Below are 24,244 nucleotides of genomic sequence, written 5' to 3' on the forward strand. Positions count from 1 at the left end.
ACTGCCGCAGCCGGGACGGATCCCGACATTACTGTTGAGATCCACCCAGCTGTGTGATTGACGGCTAGCTCTGCCTGTATGGAGGCAGAGCCAGCTGTAACCACCCCCTCCCCCGTTCGTTCCTCCAGTCAGCGCTGGAGGATCGGACAGGGGAGGGGGGGGGGAATCCCTGCAGGGAGCCGTGAGTGACAGTCACGGTTCTCTGCAGGGACAGGATCGAGAAGTGAGCGAGCGACGGTATGTGTTCGCTCACTTCCCGATCTATTGAGCCGATGTGTGACAGTTCACTCACCTCATAGTTCTCCTTTAAGCAAACCTATGCTTTGCCCATGCAGAGCAAGGAAAAAGGTTTACTATAATGCCCCTTCCCCAGCAGCATATATTCACCTATCCTTCAGTGACTCCAAATTACCAGGTACATCTGGGTATGAAAGAGCATGCAATGAGAAGAGAAGAGGTAGGGGGAAGAGAAATAAACCCAAGTATATGCTGCTGGCAAAGGAGGCATTAAGGTAAACCTGTTGTGTTGCCCTTCATGGGTGAAAAAGAGGCTCATTTTAAAATCCTTTTGTTTCTTGGTGTAGTTCATGCTTGATTTCTGAACACTGTCTTCTTAGAATACTAAAGTATCAGCTTCAACTTCTTCACTCACTGCAGGACAGTTTATCCAGGACAATAATGGTTAGAAGTGTATACCACCCCTAACAAACTTTGCTTCGGGAGTTTGCAAACATGGCTAGTCTGGGAAAAGTTCCGATATTTCTAGGTGTTGCAAAACTTGCCATAATATGAACAGTTCCCTTACCTTAATTCATGAATGACATTCTGATAAGTGGATATCGAAAACAGGAAGCATTCATTCAGATATCTTTTTATAGCATTCCTCCGCCTAATAACAGTCAATTATCTTGATTTTCACATGCTTATTAAGTGCATACATTAAGATCCTGAACTATCTTGATCAAACCAGATTAAGATGTGAATCAGGAACTCACTATGGATAGCAGATACCTCCAGGTCCCTACACATCAAATTCCTTTTCACGTAGAGCAACCCATGACACCTAACATTTAGAAATCTCTGATATGCAAAGAGCAACCAGCTTCCCTGGTTGCTGGTTCTAGCCCTTAGCCCCAAGTACAGAAAATACCTGTTCATCTTACAGAGATGCAATGTCCTTGTAACTTCTTGTGTACTGAAATCACAAACAAGCTATCTTCCTTTCAAGCTAACTTCTGTAAATGACACATTTTCTTGACCCCCAAATAGTGGACATGGAGAGAGGCGGACATGTGCAGTCCAAATCAGAAAAGCAGCATATGGTGACAAAACTGCTCCCTCAATAGATACAGTGTATGCATCTACTCAAGGACTGGATGCGTGTTATTTAGAGAAGGGCAGGTAAAAGAACAGAAGAAAGTCTGAAAAAAGAAAAACTAATGCAGCTACCTCAACTAAAGGTGCCCATACACTGCTCGATTCTCGTACGAGAAGCGGGCGAAATCCCGCGATCGTACGAGAATCGGGCGAAATCCCGCGATCGTACGAGAATCGAGCAGTGAGAACGACGTCTTGTCGAACCAACATGCTCGAAAACCCGCCGAGAATCGTACGATTGTCGGCGGGGTTCCAGCCTGCTCGTCCGATAGCTGCGGAACGGGCCGGTGTGCGCACGCACACTGCCCGTTCTGCATTGCCGTCATCGGAAGCCCGCCCCTCAGCGGGGCGGGCTTTCGATGATCGCAAGTACGATCTGCCCGTCCAAGGTGGGCAGATCGTACGGGCTTTCAAGAAGCATACGACCATCGCAAGACAAAAGTCTTGCGATGGTCGTAAGGTGTATGGGCACCTTAAGACAAGTTGAAATATAACATTTTTGTGTTTAGATATGCTTTTTTCCCCCCACTCTGTTAAAATTCATTAAATAGTCACAATTATATATAAATATAATACATATATACACACACACACACACACACAACCTGTAGTAACAAAATAATAATAATCAATAACAAAAAAATCAAAGTATTTTGTGCTACTCTCTAATACCAAACTATTCAGCACTATTCAAAAACAAAAGACAGAAAAATGATGCTTGCATCAATGTGCATAGGTCACTAGTAAAGACACAAATTACATCTATAGTATGTGGAGGTCAATCACGATAGATAGATAGATGCAATATATCTATAGACTAATATGGTTATATGAATGATTAGTAAATAAATTACAACATGAACACTAGTAAGAACATCATCTGAAAATAATCAGGTGATATCCCCACAGTCCAACATAAGTAATAGTCTAACATAAGTCCAATGTCAGAAGTGTCTTCTAATTAAGACAACCAAAATCATTTTTTACAAAACGTGATCCCAGCGAAAGCTTTCCCTCTCATGTGGGCTAGATCTCACCTTGAGAGACACTTCTGACATTGAACTTATATTGGATTATTACTTATGTTGCATTGTGGGGATATCACTAGATTATTCACAGACGATGTTCTTTACTATTGTTTTCAGTTTTGGTAGATTGATTATACAAATTGCACTTTATTAGTACATAAATATAATGTGAATGCTAGTAATTTATATAACCATTGTTATTTATATGCATTTTTGAATTTTTATTGACTTGGTTGAGTTACAATTCACTCCTTGCAGTGGTTCACATCTTCAAAACATGTAATTCAACCAGGGAAGTCCTAACCTTACCCTTTTCCCTGCTGCTGTGAATTGATAAAGACACAGAACAAAAATAGGAAGTGCAGTACAACAATTGCATATAGTAAGACATGTAACAAGCTGAATAATATCCACCAGTGTGAATTACTGCATGGATTTTGCTAAGGCCTTGTTCACACCAAGCGCATAGCAGATCAGTTGCCGACCTAATCAAAACCGCGTCCAATGTATTCCAATGGTATTTCTTGCTCCAGTTCACATCGCCACATGCAGTTCCAGAGCAGGTGAAAAAACTGCAGCAGGCCCCATTTTACCTGCTCTGGAAACGCATCAAAAACGCACGCAAATGCCTGGAACGCACTGAAAGCCCATTTTAAAAAAAAAAATTTGTTTCGCCAAAAACGCGTCACAAACGCATCTAAAAGACTAGTGTGCGTGTGCAGAAACCTGACCGGATCTGCTCTGCATTTGGTGTGAATAAGGCCTAAACGCCTACAGAGAAAAAAAAAAAAACTTTCAGCAAACTTATGTTTGTTCTAGAAAACCTTGTTTCCATCTATAGTTTGTAAACACATCTGTTCAAAGTGGTATCCATATTTCTTAATTTCACATGCATGCAATACTACACAGTTAGTATTGCTGAACAGTAACTGTGCTTTACTTGTCCCTCATCTTAGTACGAGAGCACTCAAACTGGCTGCACAGATTTTTTGAGGGTGAATATCTACTGCACATTCACCAGTGAATGCATTAGTAAAGCACAAGTAAAAAGGTGTCGACATTTTTTTTTTTTCCCCAATAAAAGAAAAAAAAAAAAAATCAAACAGTGAAGAATTCTGGGCATAATTATTCCTAAATCCTTGCAGTGGGGCTACCCCTGCACTGCAAGGGTTAAGTGCTCATTTTCATCACTACAGCAACGGACTGTCCCCCGGCGTCCTCACGTTGTATACACTGTGATACACGTGATGACTCATAGAATCTTAGACCACTGGAGCGGAGGAGAAGCGAGGAAGCAGTGACTGGTCTAACAGCCATCTGGCTGGGAGGTTCGGGTGAGTATAACTTTTTTTTTCATCCCTAGACACAAACGAACACTTAAAAGGAGAACTATGAGGTGAGTGCTTTTCACTCACCTCATAGTTCTAGCCGACCTGTGACAATGAGACTGTCACAAGTCGGCTCAGACTTGCAGTGCAGGGGAAGCCATACTGCAACTTTCTAAGAATAATTATGCTCTTCTTTAACTTACTGGGCTATCTACTATTCCATAATGAAGGTAATATATAACAGCAATGTACATAAGCTCTTTATTAAAAAAAATTTTTGTTACCAAGCCAAGTAAAGATAAAATACTCATGGTTCAAAGCAAGCAGCTCTGCAGTGCTGGCTTTACCTAACCCACGGTGCTCTGACAATCGTTGGTCATGAATGCAAAGTATATTTGTAAAACAATAACCGTGTATGTATAGAAAAAGAAGAAAAAAAAAAAGAGAACACATTCAGCCATGATTAAAGAACTTCGGGCAACATTTCATTAAAAGGAGAACTATGAGGTGAATGATTTTCACTCATCCTCATAGTTCTAGCTGACCTGTGACAATTAAACTGTCACACGTTGGCTCAGTAGATCGGGAAGTGAGCAAACACATACCGGCGCTCGCTCACTTCTCGATCCTGTCAGGGCACAGAGCCGTGACAGGGGAGGGACTGGATTCCCCCCTCCCCGATCCTCCTGCGCTGACTGGCAGGATGGACAGGGGAGGGGGCGGGTAAAGCTGGCTCTGCCTCTAGATAGGCAGAGCCAGCTGTCACTTAAGCAGCTGGGCGGAACCAGACATAATTGTCGGGATCCGTTTCAGCAGCGGCATCTCAGTATACCGCGAGAGAAGATGAATGTCGCACGGGCAGGTGTGTGTAAGCGCACACTGCCCGCTCAGCAATCATCGGAAGCCCTCCCCTCAGCGGGGTGGGCTTGCGATGATCGCAAGTACGGTCTGCCTGTCCAAGATGGGCAGATCGTACGAAATTTTAATAACCTTACAACCATCTCACAACGAAAGTCGTGCGATGGTTGTAAGGTGTATGGCCAGCTTTAGAAAGCTCCTTCCAGCCGCACTACCCCCTATGCTGCAGCAGTCTAAAGATCCTTAAATCGTGAAATCCAATACACTGAGGGACATACCATCGCAGCAGCGCAAGAGTAGAGAGGCTGGAGGGAGCACTGTGACAGCCGGACGGCTCCCAGGTTCGGGCGAGTACAACTTTTTTTTATTTTTGTCCCTAGACATAACTGAGCGGTTAACCCTTACAGTGCAGGAGCTGCGGAGACTGGTCTAACAGAGAGGCAGGATTGAAGCTCAGGTGAGTATCTTATTTTGCACCCTAGACCAAAATGAGCCATAAACCCTTACAGTGCAGGGGTAGCACCACTGCAAGGTTAGTTTTTATTCTGCCCAGAGTAAAAAGTATGCTGTTAAAAGCTTTTAATTATAATTTAACTGAATATGTTAGCCTCATTGTAGTCTACCCTATGGAGGAAAAGATTAAATTAAAAAGGAGAAAAAAGAAGAAAAAAAAAAGTTGGTATAATTTTGTACTTTCCTTTTTCAGCAGTAGGACACTGTAGCACTGAAGACTAGTGCCTTGCAGAACTAGAAGTCGCCATAAGGTGTTGCTGCTCCAATTCTTTTGTGCATTAAGGGAGTCTCTTGATTGCAGCTTTAATATACAACTACTAATGTAATTATAAAAACACTCCTGAGGGCTTATCTAGAAGTTCTCTTAAACTTGGAAGTGTTGGGTGAATTGAAGTTGTAATGAGCTTAGAATGTAGATATGTCTGTTGAATCACTCACAGGCCAAAAGAAACCCAAGCACTTTCTACATTTCATTGGGATGGTTTATTCGGCAGGAGAAAAACAAAAAATCACTTTTGTTTTGGGGTGACAAACAAGGCTTTTCATTTGGCAATATTGCCTTAAAAAATGAAATGTATTCTCTTTGTTATCCATAGGCATGTTAATTATTTTTATTTCTATTTTCACCAGTGTTTTTTTTGTTTTGTTTTTTCCAAACAAAGTAGTTTTACTTTTCATAAAAAAGTATACATTTGATTCTAAAATTTGCCTTGTTTAAAAGAACAGTATAATCATGTTTTTGGTTCAAAGCATGGCAAAGTTTTTTGCAAATAAAAAAAAACAAAAAAAAAAAAAAGCATTTTGCACATTTATTTTTGACAAAATAATGACAAAACAAATGAGAAAAAAAAAGTTTTCTAATCTACATATCGATTAAAAAGTACATGCAATGTTACAAAACATCATTACACTGTGCAAACAATCTTCAAATGTCATTTTACACAGAAGCAGCTGTCATTTTGACAGTCGGAAGTTGCCAATAACATTGGGGAGGGATCAGCAGCAGGGGAGAGGAGCTGAATGTAGTGGATTTGGTTTTTATCGTTTTTACCATTTTTGTCATTTCAGCTGTTCAGCTGTCTAATTCTTGCAGTAAAGCAGAGGAAACCAACCCAGTAGTATAATAATGCGTTTAGGGCTACAACAACGAATCGATTTAAATCGATAATCAATAATGTGAATTGCTGTTCATTGTCAGCGATTCTCATTATCGATTAGGTGATTTTCGATTAGTTGCCGCCGCTCTGCTCCACCTTTCTCCTCCTCGCTGGGAGCCGCTGTGGTCTGTGTCCCCTTCAAACAGAGGGAACACCGAGTGCTGCAGCTAGCACCCAGCGGGGAGTAGAGACCGCTGTACCCTTGCATTCCCCTCACTGCCGTGCCCCCTACCTCCTCTGCTGCCGCGCCCCCTCTTTTGCCGGCGGTATAAAGCCGGCATCAAGTTTCTTATCCAGCGGCTGAAATAGCCAGCCTGCAATTGGATATTTTAAAATTGCAATAGCAGGTTTGCTGCCCACTGCCTGCTGTCAATCAGCAGAGGAGGACCTGAAGGAGAGCTTTAAAAAGGAACAGTGGGCGGTACCAATCTAAGTCAGCAGGAACTTCCTACCTGCTCTATTCCCCCCCTCCCACTGTTCATAAGCTCTGCCCACCCCTTTGCATCATCTAACCTTCACCAGACAAAAAACTCCCTATACACCATCCTGCCCAATGCGAAAATTATAATGTGATGATGTGTAGAACAAAGCATCATGTGATGGACTACAATCTCACGTTTAGTTTCATGTAGTTAGTCACGTAGTAGGTTTAGTTTCTGTATCAAGATTGTAGTCCATTACAGGAGTAAGCTTGGAGTGGCGACTACTTTTCAACACACACAGGGACCATGGGAAATAAAAGTAGCCACCCTCCAGAAGGAAGGACAGTATCGGCAACAATTCATAGATGATTTGAGGATCTACAGCCGAGTGGTACACAAATAAGTAGGGCTGCAGCTAACGATTATTTTCATAATCGATTAGTTGGCCGATTATTAAGTTCGATTAATCGGTTAATCGGATAAAAAAAAAGGCTCCAGTGATTGACGACTAGTTTGTGTTAAGATTGTAGTCCATCACGGGAGCAAGCTTGGCGCGGTGGAAGTAAAAAAAAAGTGTGGTGTGCAATATAGTACATTATACAGCGGCGCAGTGCAGAATACCAGCAGCTATAGAGGAATGTAGCAATAGTACATTATACTATAATGTACTATTGCTGGGATTTGTAGTCCTCTGTAGCTGGCGTTATTCTGCATTGCGCTGTATATAATGTATTATTGCTGGGATTTGTAGTCCTCTATAGCTGGTGGTATTCTCCATTGCGCTGTATAATGATTTATACTGCGCAATGCAGATTACCACTGACCAGTTATAGAGGAACAAATCCCAGCAAAAATACATTATACAGCGCAATGGAGAATACCACCAGCTATAGAGGAACAACAAGTCCCAGCAATAATACATTATACCGGGTGTTTAATATATTATTGCTGGGATTTGTTGTTCCTCTAAATGTGGAGCCCGGAACAGCCCCGAACAGGCAAATCAATCAATAGCCGACGAATCGACGATCGAAAACGTTGCCAACGTTTTCAATCGTCGATTTTAAATCGACTAAATCGATTAACTGTTGAAGCTCTACAAATAAGATACATTTATGTTACTAGTTAAGGTACTTGAATGTATTTTTAAGGTTTAACTCCTGAGTTCAGTGTCACTTCAAGGGGATTAAGAAAGCCTGGGAACTCAAATGGTTAAGGGGTGAAATACACTTTTGGGATGCGGTAACACATTACCACAACACACTAAGTGCCGTAGCGCATTGTTGTGCCATTCATTTTGCCTGTCTGAGGGTCGCTCCTCCGTCTGTCGCCCGCCCCCGCCCGTCGGGGGAACGAGGCGCGGCTGGGGCGCTCGCAGAGACCCGCGGAATACAAGAATCTCAGATGCACATGTGTTTCAGTGCACCACAACCCACTATCATGCAACTAGGGAGTGCTGCAGTGGGGGGAAAAAAATACTACAGGTCGTTTTCTTTTTTTTTTGGACTGTGGCTAAGCACTGGCAACCCATTCAAAATTAACCGTTTGAGTGGATGCAATGTACAAGTCTGAATGGGCCCTGTGGTGAGATAACCCTGGAACTTCTGTACTCCTTTTAAAAATACTAGTCAGCAGGATGTGTTACTGAGCCGCTGATTTGGAACAAGCATACAGCAAATAACTGGATGTATATGCTTGTTCCAAGTCAGTGACTCATAGTACTGAATACATTAGGATAGAATGGCAGATTGTCAATTAAAAAACACTTTAATGCTTGTTGCTTATCCATATAGGTTTTAAAAACCACAAAAACAAAAAGATAGAAAAAGATTCAGATACAGTGGAGGGAATTTATCAAAGCAGTTGCGAGTGTTTTAACTTGCACAGAAAATATTTGCACCAGATTTATCAAGCTAGTGTAAGGTTGTTGATAAATGAGGTTTAAGAGACTCCAAGAAAGAAGACTTCTAACTTCAAGCAAAAATTTTAACTGTCGCTTCTTGGAAGGAGTTGTCATGGGGACTTCTTAAGTTGCGATTGTTTTGTTAGGTGATGCTCCAGTTTCAGACAGCCCAGAACAAGCGCAGATGAAAACACGTGCAAAAAAACATGCAGTTGAAAAAGTAGTGCAGGCTCTGAAGAAAACAGGGGCACATGTTAAAAGACTGATTTGCACATAAAAAATAATGATCTAAGGAGGCTAAAACTGTCGCAAGTGCTTTGATAATTCCCCCCCCACTGTATTATAAATGTAGATTTAAAAGCTACCAGCATGTTTGTGACCCAACACTGGTAAACAGATGGGTCCCAACCTCCTACAGCTCCAGGCTCTTCTGTGTTATTTTCAAAATGATCCCATCGGTGAAAATAGAGATTGCAGTTCAAGTGTAACCGCTTTTCAGCCTATAAAAATCATCATGCCACAATCATTTCAATCTCCAGACTACTTGCAGAAGTCAAAACGTGACCCTGTAACAGTTATGAAGCATTCATTCTAGGATTCTCTAAATAAAAGACATCCAATGGTTTTTTTCTTTACCACAATAGGTGAGAAATGCCATTCCGGTGTGCAGTGACAGTCTGACATTCTCCATTATATAATGCGTTTGTTCATTTGTTAGTGTCAAGACTCTAAAAAGCAACATTTCTAAACTGTAACATAGCTAAAAAAAAATTAATTGAAATGGTGTACGGTATCCTGTTTACTACAGGAAAGGTTTGAACTTTTACAAATAGCAAAGTGAACTCCATCTGTAAAAAAAAAAATATTATGACAATGGATATTATGCATTACTTTGTTTGACATGATGCCTAAAAGGAGAACTATGGGGTAAGTGTTTTTCCCCTTAGTTCTCCTAAGGGTCACGGGAGGACATAAACTAGCGTCCTCCCGTGGCCCAAAGCTCACTATATCGCGAGCTACAGCTCCCAGTATACTGAGACCCCCGCAGCCGGGACGGATCCAGACATTACTGTCGGGATCCACCCAGCTGCGTGAGTGACAGCGGGCTCTGCCTATCTAGAGGCAGAGCCAGCTGTACCCATTCCCACCCCCTTCCGTTCATCCAGTCCACGCTGGAGGATCGGAGCGGGGAATCCCTGCGGGGAACGGTGACTCACAGTCACTGCTCTCTGCAGGGAGATGATTGGGAAGTGAGCGAGTGACGGTGTTCACTCACTTCCCGATCTATTGAGCCGACGTGTGACAGTTTCATTGTCACACGTCGGCTCGAACTATGAGGTGAGTGAAAATCACTGCCCTCATAGATCTCCTTTAAACATCAATAAAAGGCATTTTCTGGAAGAAGACTTTGGTGTGCTAGTGATAGTCTTCATTACTTGGATGCATTCATTGCCAACCGCAGAAGATCAGCACCCATTCAATTAGGGGGGAATACCATTTAGGAGTGCGACGGGACATTTTCTCATAATGGAGATTGTAACACAATGGATATTATCAATAATAGAAGTCACCAGCACTCGATGATATGTGCGAGAAGTAGAAGCACTTTTACTGAATTGTCACAAGCTAAATAAAACCAACGTTTCAGGGCCACGCAGGGTCCCTTCTTCAGGGCGACATATTGACTAACTCTGTCACTACGTCGCCCCGAAGAAGGGACCCTGCGTGGCCCTGAAACGTTGGTTTTATTTAGCTTGTGACAATTCAGTAAAAGTGCTTCTACTTCTCGCACATATCATCGAGTGCTGGTGACTTCTATTATTGACTGCATCTGACACGGCGCCCTCCGTGTTGTCACTTCAAAAACACCAAACTTCCTGTGTGTGGAGTGCAGGTGACTTTCATATTGATTACAATTGATATGACACAAGATTCACAAATTAAAACATACTAAACAGTAAAATAAGGAAAGCTGTTCTCCCTCCAACTACCCTGCTTTGTTAAAACAAAATACGAAAAAGTGCTGATACTCCCAACTGAGCTCTAAGCCCCCGTTCAGAATAAGGCAACAGCGTTTCAGTGCAGATTACGCATTGTTGCACGAGTGTGTATACAGTAACGCATTTTTGGAAGCAGATCCGTGACATTGATGTTAATGGGAAAAGCATGGAAAACGCACGCAAAAAACCCACCAAATAATTGTGTTGCGTGTTTTCTATTGAGTCTATGGGGACAAATTGCGCTGATCTGCCGAGATAAAAAAAAAGCTCATGCAGATTTGCAGGCAACAGGCATTTTTTTTTTTACGCGTGACTCTATGCTTAGGTGTAAACAGGGGCTATAGAAATACATGGAATTTTTTTTCTGCTGGGAGTTCCAGCGCGCACAATACGTGCGACAAAATGCCATAGTGTGCACGGAGCCATGATTTTTTATGCATACCTACTGGGTCCAGCTTGTAACAATAAATACAAGGCGTTCTCTGACATCACAATCTGTCTCTTGTCAAATCACAGATTGCCTTGTATTCATTGATAAAAACACTAGCCATTCTCTGAATGGCCACTGCTGGGCGAGTGACCCACTGTGTTCTCAAAGCAAAGGAGAATCCACACAATGCTTTACAGGATCCCCGTGGACCAAAATCAGGTATGACATATGCAGGGCTTGAAATATTTTAGGCCCCGTTCACATGTAGCGAATTATCGCGCGATTTCCGCCGCGATATCGCGCATTTTTGCCGCGCGATATTGCGAGAAGTCGCCGGCCAATGCTATTCATTGGAGCTGTCTTAACTCCATGTCGCGCGTCGCTCGTCGCGGTCGCAAGTCGCTTCTACCGGACCCTTTTTTCGGCGGATTTTGCCCTTTTTCTATGGAGCCCGACAGAGAAGGTCGCGCTACCGTCGCTGGAACGTCGCCCCGAAAGTCGCGCTATCCCGGCCCTGCGGATCCGCTGCAAAAGGTATGTCGCTACGTGTGAATGGGGTCTTAGGGTGTCTCACCAGTCAGTCAAAATTTTCACCAGTCAGCATGACCGGACTACACTGAGTGGCCAGATTATTATGACCACCCCATCATTACTTCGTTGGTCCACGAGATGACTGTTGGGCCGTCTCGTGACTCCACAAGATGTTGAAAGGTGATGCGAGGAATCTGACACTGCACTGTTGCCCTTCTGTTGTCTTGTACAAGTCTTGCCACTCTCCGTTCTGCCCTAACATTGACTAGTCGCTGACGGCCACAATTTCGCACGTTCAGACCCAGATTTTCGGCTGACAGTCCAGTCTTTAAACACTTTAACAATGAGCCCCTCTTGAACATTTAACGAATTCTGCTGTTTTGCTGATACTCGCTCCATGGCTCCGAGCACCAACAATCGTCCCACGTTCAAAGGCTGTTAAATCGCGTTGTTTACGCATATCTTCAGAAAAAAAAACATTTCTACTGTCGTGGTAAACAACCTGCTTCCCTATTTATAATGGTCTGGCCCTCTAGCAACTTCAGCGCAAAATTATAGCTAATTTGCCTACAAACGTCAGGCGGTCATAACAATCTGGCCACTCAGTGTATAGCCTTGCAATTTAGGTTAACATTTTTTAGGGGCACATAGAGCTTTCTTTTGGGGGTATTTTTTACAATATAATGAGAAAAGTACCAAAAATTTCAGGAGGGGGGGGGGGGGAATATAATGAAAAAAAAAGTTTCCCCTACGGTATGTTAAAAAACATTTATTCGTACCCATATTTTTGGTAAAATATAAAAGTTGGGGTCATGTCGGGTAAATAGACACCAAACATGTCAAGCCTTAAAATTGCGTGCATGCGCTAAAAACGACCACACCGAAAATTGGACATAGGTGACGCTTTAAATGCTTTTACCGCTCATCAGTTCAGTGTTGTCAGTGATTAATGGCCCTAAAATTATTTCTCTCACTCCGAGACTCGCTGTGATATGCAACATGTGCGGCACAATAGTCGTTTTCGCACGTGGGCGCACCCAACAAATGTATGCGTGTGTATGTGGGGGGCAAGGGACAAAAAAAACAAAAAACATTTTTATGCTTCTTTAATTTTTTTTTTTTACACTTAACTTTAATGCTATCACATGGCGCGCTAACAAGCCCTATTAGCTCTGGAACAACAGAGAGGGGACGATGGAATCCCTCAGGGGAGCAATGACTGACAGTCGCTGCTCTCTGCAGGGAAAAGCTGTGAACTGAGTGATCAACGGTTTTTGATCACTCAGTTTTCACACTATAGAGCCGCTGTGTGACACTGCAGTGTCACACAGCGGCTCAAACTATTGGGAAGAGTACATTTTACTCTCCCAATACTATCCAGAAGTAAAAACAAACTAAGTATATAGTACAGACACCTAGACTTAGAATGCCTGCAGATACAGACAAATTTCAGGCTGTTCAGACAAGCAAAGTTTAGCCTACAAGTAAGTGTCTCCCCTCAGATTGGCCTGTCACTGGCCAAAAAGAATATGCAGGAGGTATGAAGGGACCGTCATACTACAGTTAAAGCGTTGCCTGCCAAACTGACCCAGCATTATCTATATCTGCAGGATTTTAAGACCCTGCAGGTATGTGCAGGTACCTCTAGGCACCTGCAGTTTATATCCTAGGCCAATAGAGGAATCTGTCCTACGTGTCGAATTCCTAAGAAATTAACAGGACTCGTAACCGCTAAAATAAGTAAGTAATAGATGTTTTAAACAGTAGGGAAAAGGTTACGCGGAATTCTTGCTATACTGGCTGCAAATAGTAAGTGCAAAGTGACGACATGATCCCTTACCATGAAAAATATATTGAATGTTAGGTCCGCTTTAAGTGTGCGTTTTCGCACATATCACACGTTTTAGCATGCAGCTGACACGTGTGCGTTAAGTCGCACTTTTTAGCTGGCAGATTGTAGGACATTAAAGGAGAACTATGGGGTGAGTGAATTATGCTCAGTCTCATAGTTACAGCCGACGTGTGACATTGAAACTGTCACACATCAATTCTATAGATCGGGAAGTAAGCGAACGCATACCGTTGCACGCCTACTTCCCAATCATCTTCCTGCAGAGAGCGGGGACTGTAAGTCACTGCTCCCCGCAGGGATTCCTCCCCTCTCTGATCCTCGAGCGCTCACTGGAGGAATGGACGGGGGAGGGGGCGGGCACAGCCGAGCCCGCTGTCAATCTGCCAGCTGGGTGAATCTTGACAGTAATGTCGGGATCCGTCCTGGCTGCGGCGCTGTCAGTATATAGCGAGCTATAGTCCACTATATACTGAGCTTTGGGTCACGGGAGGAGGTTAGTATATGTCCGCCTGTGACCCTAAAGAGAACTATGGGATAAAAAGGTTACCCCATAGTTCTCTTTCAATGTAAACCGACAAACACATGCAAAAACGCTTCTATCGTGTGCTTCCAGGTGTTTCTATTGAAGTCTATGAGGCCAAATGTGTAGAAATCTGCAAAAAAAAAAAAAAGTAGATGATGTACTATTTCCAGGAACAGGTGTTTTTCTGCAGGCACAAAACACTCAGCTATGAACAAGGGCCATAGAAAATAATGGAATGCCTTCTGCTGAGCTTCTTGTAGCTCCAAGATTTGAGCTATAAAACGCCTAGGTGTGAACGGGGACTAAGAGCAAACAAGAACACTGATGTTCAAACTTCAGGTAACAAAATTATTATGAAAAGACCTATTCATCAAATACGTCATATGGATTACATTTTAATGCTACACACCTCCCCTGATACAGTGATCTGCTGGCAGGGGTGTAAATATATTGATCTTCTGCTGTGATGTGTGACATGCAGATTGCCCACCTGCAATGTGCACCACACTGATCTACTACCACTCAGTGATATTCTGACTGTGCCATTGGATGCACTGATCTCCTGCTTACACCAAGGGACACGCTGATCCCCCAACTACGACATGGGACATGTTGATTTTCCGCCTGCGATATGGAACACACTAATCTCCCTCCAGGGTGGTGTGACAAGCTGATCTACTTGTGATATGTGACACACTGACTTCCCACCTGTAATATGTGACAACCTGATCTCCTGCGTGTGACATATGACACGTTGACCTCCTGCCTGTGATACACAACATGATCTACTGCCTGTGATGTGACATGCTGAGCTACCTGCGATACACTGATTACCCACATGCAATGTGACACACACTGGTCTCCCCTCTGACCTGTGACACACACTGGTCTCCCCTCTGACCTGTGACACACACTGGTCTCCCCTCTGACCTGTGACACACACTGGTCTCCCCTCTGATCTGTGACACACACTGGTCTCCCCTCTGATCTGTGACACACACTGGTCTCCCCTCTGATCTGTGACACACACTGGTCTCCCACCTGCAATATGTAAGACTGAGGAAACACACAGGAAGTTTTCACTCTGCACACAGTCGGCTCCACATATCACCGACAGGAAATGAGCTGACACACCACACATGATTTACATTATAGATTAATGACACTAACCAGCATAGAACATACCCCTCATGTACATCCACCCTATTGATGTCTGTTTCATGCTCAGTACCATGTCAGTGAAAAGTAAATATTGATAATAGAATTAATATCCACAGTCCAGCAGCCCTTATCCGAGCACTCACCCGAGTTCTGGTCCCGGGGCCACAGGTAATATGTAGCCGGGATGACAATTAGCCCCACGAAGGAGGTAAGGAAGTAGAGGAACGTGTTGCCACTGTCGTCATACTGGAACTGCTGTCCGGCCATGGCTACCCCTACTTCTCCCCGCCGGGAGAATCACCGGCAACCGGGACTCTCACAGCTCTCAATACTAGACCACCGACACACCGATGGCCGTTACCCGGCAAAGGCCCCGCCCACCACCTCCTCCGTGGCACGCCCACACATTACATCACACCATTGAAACCTCGCGACAAGGAGTATGGGAGACGTGTTATTTTATTAGGGAAAAAAAGCTTTATTTGTAAAGGACACAGCGCAACGTGTTGGGTATTTGAAAAAACTTTATTTAAAAAGAGTCGTGTACTTGCCGTTGTCATGGTATACTGATAATCATTAGCTCTTAAACAGTTTTAAAGTGCAACTCTCGACATTGTTTTTCTTTGAATAGAGGGGGGAAGAGTCAAAGCAAAATACATTCAATGCATGCACATTTGCCCGTGTTTTATTCATTTAAAACATTGTAGATACTAGTTGATCTGAAAGAAATGCACCCAGCACGTAAATTACTATTGTGAGCTGCGAACACAGCATTTTTGGTGAACTGAAAGGTGTCAGACCTGTCCATTGTCATTTGGTAAACAACACAATCACTCCCATTATCTTCTTATCCACTGAATAGAGGTTAGTTGACTTCCAAGATAGTCCAAGATACCAACATGGAGAGCTAAATAGTCATTTCTATAAACTGGTATTTTTTGCACTTATTGAAAAATATGCAAAAAAAATACTTTCAATGGTATATGTCACAGACCAAAAGGGAGCAAATAAGAGAATATCTGTAAAAAATAAGGCAACTGGACTTGCTGTTTTTTTCTTGAAGATGTTTCACTGGTCATCCGAAAAGGCTTTCTCAATTCAGAATTACTTCTACAAAAAATTATCTGGGAATAAATATGGTGAATGTTGCTCCAATCCACATAATCTGTTAGTCGCAACCATGTGGTGATTGTATTTGCATAACTGGAGTCTAGGAGGTGTTATTAACCTGCTCAGAGAGAAGTGTTAAAACAGCATTGTATGTGGCAGACAATAGATGCCTCACCATGACCTGGATGAATGAGAACCTTCCCAGACGCAAATAAGAGTTCTGTGGTAGGGATTACGTACACTTTAAAATATCTGTAAGGTTCTATTTCTGTCTGTTGTCCCATTTGGGAGATTTCCCTTCACTCCCTGCATCTGTGGCAACCTTAAAAATGGGGAATGCAGTTGTCACCAGGACTTCAAGGCATGAGCATCAGTAAAATTATTGACAGCAATTCGAACCCTTCATCACTACTACACATTTTTCAGACTCCATCCCCTCCTCTCTCTGAAGAGCCCTCCCCTCCCCACTCCTCCCATCATATTCTTCTCCAGAGAGGTGATTATGTGTATTTCTTTCTCATTCATTATGTGCACAGGATTCAGCATTCAGAGACATTTGGGTGTTACTAACACCCACAGGAGGAATTGGATGCTGACAAACAAAAAAGCCATTGGCTAGCCATATATAACACTTCCCATTCCCATTATGCTTCAGTTTTTTGTAAGTGTCCCAGGAGGATGGAAAGGTTGAACGATTTTTAAAAGCCATTTATTTTTTTATTTTTTTGCTTCAATGAAGACTTCATACGTATGGTGCTCTTTATGCAGCTAACCAGATCAGTTTCCTCAGTATTAGCTTTGGAGGCCGTACCCTAAACTCGCTGGACTGAAGATTGCAGGGCCTGCCTGGAATATGACCTTTAGGCACTGGGCTCTGCTTGTGGTGCTTTCCTGACCTTCTGGAGTGCTCTCCAGGTCCAGAGCCATGGCAGAGCCACTGGTGTGACCCATTCTCTGAAGACTTACTTTGTGGGTATGCCCACAGACAAGCAAAGTTAAACTGAAATGCAACCTTCGGGTACTGGGCTCTGCTTGTGGCGCAATGTCACCTCTGGCCATTGAACCTCTCCTGGCCTTTATAGCCGGTTTGTGAGTACCCAGGGCTGCCATCAGGGGGGTACGGCTGATACTCATGTAAGGGACCTGGGGGGCCCGCTTGGGACACTTACATGAGAATCGGCCGACGGTGACAGGAGAGGAGGCGGTCGGGCCCTAGCAGCGCCGGGCCCCAGCGGCGCCGCTGCTGTACTGATCTCGGAACGGACGGAAGTGATCACATCACTTCCGGCCAGTCCAGCAGCTTGGGAGGCCAGGGGAGCAGGTAAGAGGAGCTGGGAGGGAGGGAGATAGGGAGGGAGATGCAGCCCTGACCAGCCCACCTGAGACCCCTGCAGAACCCACAAGCATGGTGGGTCTGCAGGGTCACTCTCAGGTATGTGTGAGGTATGAGGTGGGTCCTGCGCCAAGCGCGTCACTAAGCTCTGAGACCAGCGGGTCACTAAGCCCTGCGTCCAGCGCGTCACTTAGGCCTGCATCCAGCAGTTCGCTAAGCCCTGCGTCCAGCGCATCACTAAGCCCTGCGTCCAGCGCGTCACTTAGGCCTGCATCCATTGTGTCGCTAAGCCCTGAGTCCAGCGGGTCGCTAAGCCCTGCGTCCAGCGCATCGCTAAGCCCTGAGTTCAGCGCGTTGCTAAGCCATGAGTACAGCACATCGCTAAGCCCTGAGTCCAGCGCGTCACCAAGCCCTGAGTCCAGCGCGTCACCAAGCCCTGCGTCCAGCACGTCGCCAAGCCCTGCGTCCAGCACGTCGCCAAGCCCTGCATCCAGCACGTCGCCAAGCCCTGCGTCCAACACGTTGCCAAGCCCTGCATCCAGCGCATCGCTAATCCCTGCGTCCAGCGGGTCGCTAATCCCTGAGTCAAATTCATATACTGTTCTGCATTGCTGTACAAAAAAGATTGCTGGGATTTGTAGTCCCCCCCTACAGCTGGTGCCATTCTGCATTAGAGTGTAAGCTCCTCTGTACGATTAAAAAGGAAAATGTTGTCAACGTTTTTCATCATCGATTAGTCGGCTTTCGATTATTTGCCCGTTTGTGGCACGCTTCGCACCGGGCACCACACTTCCTCCCCCGCCTCACCCAGCTCTCAGATCTCTCCCGCCGCTGCCCGCCAAGATGATCACGTCTTTGCAGGGAGACTGCAGCGTGGGGGAATGGCAGCTGCCGACAGTCCCAAGATCTCGGGGAAGAAAGTAAAGTTGCTTGAAGAGTGTACAGGTAAGACTACCTGCACCCCCACATGCTGTATAGATGTATTGCTGGGATAGTGATTGGTTGTATTCCTCTATAGCTGATGGTGTATTGCGCTGTATATGTACCATCAGCTATAGAGGGTTACAAATCCCAGCAATACATTATAAACTGTATTCCTCTATAGCTAGCTGGTGGTATTCTGCATTGTGCTGTATAATGTACTATTGCTGGGTTTTGTAGTCCTCTATAGCCGGTGCCATTCTGCATTGATTGCTGTATAATTTTACACTTTCCATTTCATTATATTGTACAGCTCTGCGGTATATGTCAGAGCTTTATAAATGTATAATAATAGTGATGTGAGTACCCAAGCTTTTGCACTTGGTGTCTTAAATTTTGTTGCTTCAGTCTAATGGTACATCATGTCAGATTCCAAGCACAAGTGGATCAGTCCCACTGTGTCAGGTCTTCCCAGCTCACGGTCCACTAACAGTTCAGGGACGATTTGCAGTGTCTCTCCCCAGGGACCTCACTCTGACAGCCTGTATCGTTGTCCCCACTTGATTCCACACACTCCTTGGTGTCCCCTTTAGCTCCGTCAGGTGCTCCTGTGTACTATCAGGGGAGGAGTTCTCTAAAATTATGTTAGATTTTGTGAACAAAATCGCAACTATGATTACTGACGCTGAACTGAGAGTCCTTAAAGTTTTCCCACCAAAGCACTTATCTCATTCGATACCTCTTGATCCGATCATCTTCCTTCCACTCGTTTTCCACAGTTCCTCCAGCGCTGGTGCTGGTCTCTGATCCACCGCATACTCCTCGTGTCCCACGCTGTCTGTCCGGTGTGCACGCTCCCACCTGCACGGCTTCATCCATTGAGTTTAATTTTCTCCCCTCGCTCTACTGCGCATGCACCCGCACACTTCTTTCTCACAGCCGTTCAGGAGCTTCAGCCGGAGCGTGCGGCGTTGGAACAGGTCGGCCGGAGCGTGCGGCGCTGGAACAGGTAAGTAATTAGGTATTTACCCAATTTTTTTAAATCATGGGGCATATATCTACTGCTTGCTAGCAGTAGATATATGCCAAAAAAGGTAAGACTTTAGCCCCTTAGTGACCAGTGACATCCATAGTACCTCACTGGCCCATTTAAACAGAGTCCCAGCGGTTTAAGATGCCCGGGACTCTGTTTAGAATTGTAAAGCCAACTGTCGGCTTTACAATAGAAGCGGTCAGGTGACTCAGCAGTTGCACGATCGTTTCTGCGGGTCGGTAAACGGCCCGCCCAACCCGACACCCCCGCCATGTTTCCCGGGCTCCGCTGCCCCTCTTACGGGCCCAGGATCGGCTTCTCTGGTGTTGGGGAGGAGATCAGCGAACGTCCGTTCACCGATCCCTTCCCCGTACTAAGGGACCAGGAGCGATGCAGATTACATCACTTCCGGCCCCTTAACTGTCAGTGCTGGGCTCCTGAAGCCCAGGAATAAGCTATTGAAGTGCGTTCTGCACGTCAATAGCTTATTTAGAGAGTAAAGTCTTTTGGACCCCCAGCATCACCTTAAAGAGTACCTGTCACTGCCAATCTGCTATCACATGGGGGGCTTGTAAGGGCTTAACCTGGGCATGTTGGGTATCTATTTACTTGTTGTAACCTCATCTTTTATATTTTATTTGGGTAAAATGGGTATTTATTTGTGTTTTGGGGCATTTAAGGGCGTTTTTCACTAAATTTGGGGGTTTGATAATACTTCTGATAAAATAAAAATTTGAAACTGCCAACATTTTATTCCACAGGGTCATGGCTTTCAGAAAATATATAATGTTTGGGGGTTTGAAGTAATTTTCAGGAATAAATGTGGCTTATAACCCGAGTACAAAAAACGGGGGGGAAAAGGCATCGGTCACTAAGGGGTTAATTATACTTTTCAGTGACACAAAGTTCATGAGTTAAATCTAAAAAATACATTTAAGTACCTTAACTATTAACAAAAATGTATCTTATTTGTGCATCACTCAGCTATAGATCCTCAAATCATCTCTGAATTGGTGATGACAATGTCCTTCCTTCTGGAGGGTGGCTACTTTTGTTCCCCATGGTCCCTGTGTGTGTTGTAAAGTAGCCACCCCAAGCTTGCTCCTGTGATAAACTATGACTTCAGTAGCAATTGGCTAACTAAACGTGAGATTGTAGTCCATCATGCCTGCTTAAAACTGCAACAGTCTGTGATTGATACTAATCTGGGATCCCTTAGAAGCCCCAATGCTACCAAAACTTTTCCACTACACTTCTTTCTTAAACCTGTTTTAAACGGGGACTGATATATTCCTGATAAGCTATTTATTCCTCTAAAACCATTTTACTGACTAATATCCATTTGATGAGGCTTTTATTAAGAAGTGGGCCCTCCCTACTGTGGATCCTGCAATAACTTACCTTAATAGAACACAAACCATACCTATTGGGGACGCACGGGTTTTTAAGGATCCTGTTGAGAAATATCTGGAAGCCCTATCCAAATCTTTGTCTTCACCGGCAGACTCAGCCATGCAGCCTGCCATAGCTGTGATGTCTATTTATCATACCTTAGGTGAATGGACCAAGCATAAAAGATCCAGCTACTGTTCTTATGGACCATTTAGTTGTAGACTGCTTATGCCCAACCCTACACTATTGCATAGACAGGTTAGTCAATATTATCTATCTAATTTCCTGGCAGAGTCCACTGTCTGTAAATATGCAAAGGACACTATGGCCAAAATGTTGCTCAGCAAAACAGCAATGTAAAAAGTGGTTGTTTGGATGCCTTTTGTTAGTGAACATCTGTTTGGTGCATCTTTAATCATCTTCATAAAGCATGGTAAGAGTACGCATTTGTACCCGCAGAAGAAGCCTGCCTTAATCTGTTAAAACTCCTCCTGCCAGGTTTCATACTTCAGACCCAAGCCAGGGGCCCAGTTGAGTTCCAAACCTGCTGACAAGTCCTCTCCATCATGAAGGAATGCCCCCACTTTCCAAAGTGGGAGGACATCTGTTGGCCTCTGCAGACACCTGGTCAGAAAGAATGTTGAATGCTAAGAGGAATAATGTGGTGTACAGTCGCTACAAGCTAGAGTTCTGCTCTCTACCTCCAACCTACCTGTGTCTCTATACAGTCTAGCAGACCCCCCATGCTACTCTGACAGATTTTTTGAGCCAAGGAGTTATTGCCATTGTTCCAATAGCTTAAAGTTTCAGGGGTTTTACTTTTTCAATGTTTCAAAACCAAAAGCGGTGGCATACATCACACAGCAGAGAGGTCCCATATGTGTTACAGCAGCAAGAGAGGTAGAAAGGATTCTAGTCTGGCAGAACATCACTTTGCAGCCTTATCCACCATTCACATTACAGGCACGGACAAATAGGCAAGCAGACTACCTCAGCCATCAGTGTCTGGAACCGGGAAAATGGTCCTTACACACAGAAGTGTTTCAGGACCTGTGCCACAGGTGGGGAGTTTTGGATGACTTATGACCTCCTCATGGTGTCCAGCCACTACACCAATTTGCACAGCTTTGTCTTTAAATGAAAGATCCTCTGGCAGAAGCAGTGGATGCTTTGGTGACTCCATGGGTTCAGTATAGCCTGACCTTTGCCTTTCTTCCTCTAAAATGCCTTCTTCATTTACTCCACAGGATCTAGATGCAGATCCTAATAGCTTCAAACTGGCCCATGTGGATGTGGTACTCCTCCCTGATCACATTTCTGGAGGACACTCTGTGGTCTCTTCCAGATCAACTGGATCTCCTATCTCAAGGACTGGTTTACCACCCTGCCTCACAGTTCATGGCTCCAATGACATGACAGTTAAAGCCTAGGTCTTGACAGAAAGGGCACTCTCTGTTTTGTTGCTAAGTGGCAGGGTCCCTTTGAAGTGATTGAGAGAGTTAGGAAAGCATTTTACACAGTTCATCAACCAGAAAAAAAAAATATACAGAAATCCCGATATGAAAATTTGTTGATGCCCTGGAAAGACAGAGTCTTGCTACCCCTGGGTATTAGCAGATTCCCCATCCTGAAAGTGCCAAGGAAAATAGGGTTAAATGCCTTTTTGGGTTACAAAATGCCCCTGCCACATTCCAGAGGGATAGACAGAATCCTAAGACACCAGCTGTATGTTGCAGCATACCTAGATGATAGCTCTCCATTAAGCAGATTTAATTGCAAATCCCAAAAAGTATGCCATTGGTTTAGAGGAAGGCAAGTATTCAGGCTACATTATTGGTCATGGAGTCATAACAAGAAACAGGCCACAGTTTTCCATGGTATAACCTGTTACAATAGGTGATTCATCCCAAACTTTGCAACTCTTGCGGCCCCATTGACTGACCTTACCAAAGAAAAAAAAAACTCTGTTATGGTAAAAAGGTCCCCAGAATTGGAGGAGTCTTTCCAAGTCCTGAAGAGGGCTATTAGTGCCCATCCAGTTCTGCACTCCTCAGATGTTTGCTTAGTTTCATTGCATTACTGGAAACTGGTAATTATAGACGATATAAGAGGAAGTGCAAGACTGTTTACGGTGTGAGAGGCTGGAAATTGTGGTCTTGAATACTTTGGGGTGCCATCAAAAAGACAAACAGTCAACAGAGCTGAAAAAATACATGACATGATATGGTAAAATGTAAGGCAATGAATGTTTAACTAATAGTGTAAATAAAGGAATTGAAAACTAAATCAGTGATGGTATGTTCAAGCTGACTATTTTGTTTGCAAATTCCTGTCTCAGAGTGATGATGCAAACACCAGTTCACTATTTAACCATCAGCTTGTCCATTCAGTCTGTGCCCTTGCGTGTGTTTAGATCTACCAAATTATTTGCTGTTGTTCCTATTCCCCGTGTATGTCCCTGACTCCGGCTATTGTTTCCGTTCTTTCTGCTCTCAGAGTTCTCTGACCTTGTTCGGCTGACTACCCGCTCTTGCATTTGACTTCGTGCTTGACACTGACAACCTCCTGGGCTTCCTCCATTGTGTTTTGCCATTTTTGTTTATTGCTTTTCTCAATAAACTTTTATTTTTAACCTGCAGTTAAGTTTCTGTCTGGTTTCTTGGTTCCCTAACAGTGGGCAGTAAGAACAATCCAGAGATCGGAGTTCCACATAGTGCTTTGCAAAGCAGGAGTAGCAGTGGGGTTATGCTTCCTCTATGCTGAATGGCAGGACAGAGAGCAACACCCCACCTAGCAGACGTTCTTAATCCTTATTGTGGTGAGAATTTGCAGTTTCGGGAAATGTGAAAGGCACCTAGTGGTGATATAGCAAGGTAGCCCCCAGTGCTTCAGCCCAACCAGTCTTACTCAAAGAGCAAGTCTTCAGAGACAGGGCCACACCAAAGGCTGTGCCACAGCTCTGGACCTGGAAAATGCTCAGCAGCTACCTTAACCAGTACACTCCTGTCTGCCAAGCACCACAATGCAGATCCCAGTGTCTGAAGGTCACATTCCAGGTAGTGATGAGCCGAACACCCCCGTGTTCGGTTCTAACTCGAACTTTCGAACATGGAAAAAGTTCTAACTCGAACTTACAGGCTAGTTCTACAATCGTCTGCTCTGGGTACAGCCTCCAAAGCTATTGCAGAGGATATGCCAATGCAAACAGCTGCTATATGGAGACCAGTTTAAGCAGCAGTGCAGTGCGGGGGAAAATAGACTTTTTTCAGCAAAGCTGAATAAAAAGTGTTCAACCTGCTAGGACACTAGTAAAAAACTGAGGCATGCTGGAAGCAGGAGGGCTACCCTGGGCTGGCCCACAATGTACATTCT

At 44.2% G+C, this 24,244-nt stretch overlaps 1 protein-coding gene across 1 annotated transcript in view; it reads right to left on the minus strand.

Annotated features, from left to right (window-relative positions):
* SEC63 (SEC63 homolog, protein translocation regulator) overlaps positions 1–15,520 on the minus strand; it is a 58,852-nt gene extending 43,332 nt beyond the window's left edge. The window contains exon 1 of the mRNA XM_018553536.1: positions 15,227–15,520. Within this exon, the coding sequence (XP_018409038.1) occupies positions 15,227–15,350 (124 nt within the window). The 5' untranslated portion in view covers positions 15,351–15,520. The remainder of the gene's footprint in view (positions 1–15,226) is intronic.
* Between the last annotated feature and the right edge of the window lie 8,724 nt (positions 15,521–24,244).

This window comes from Nanorana parkeri, unplaced genomic scaffold, assembly GCF_000935625.1.
Source record: "Nanorana parkeri isolate BGI_ZX_2015 unplaced genomic scaffold, ASM93562v1 scaffold123, whole genome shotgun sequence".
Taxonomy (NCBI): domain Eukaryota; kingdom Metazoa; phylum Chordata; class Amphibia; order Anura; family Dicroglossidae; genus Nanorana; species Nanorana parkeri.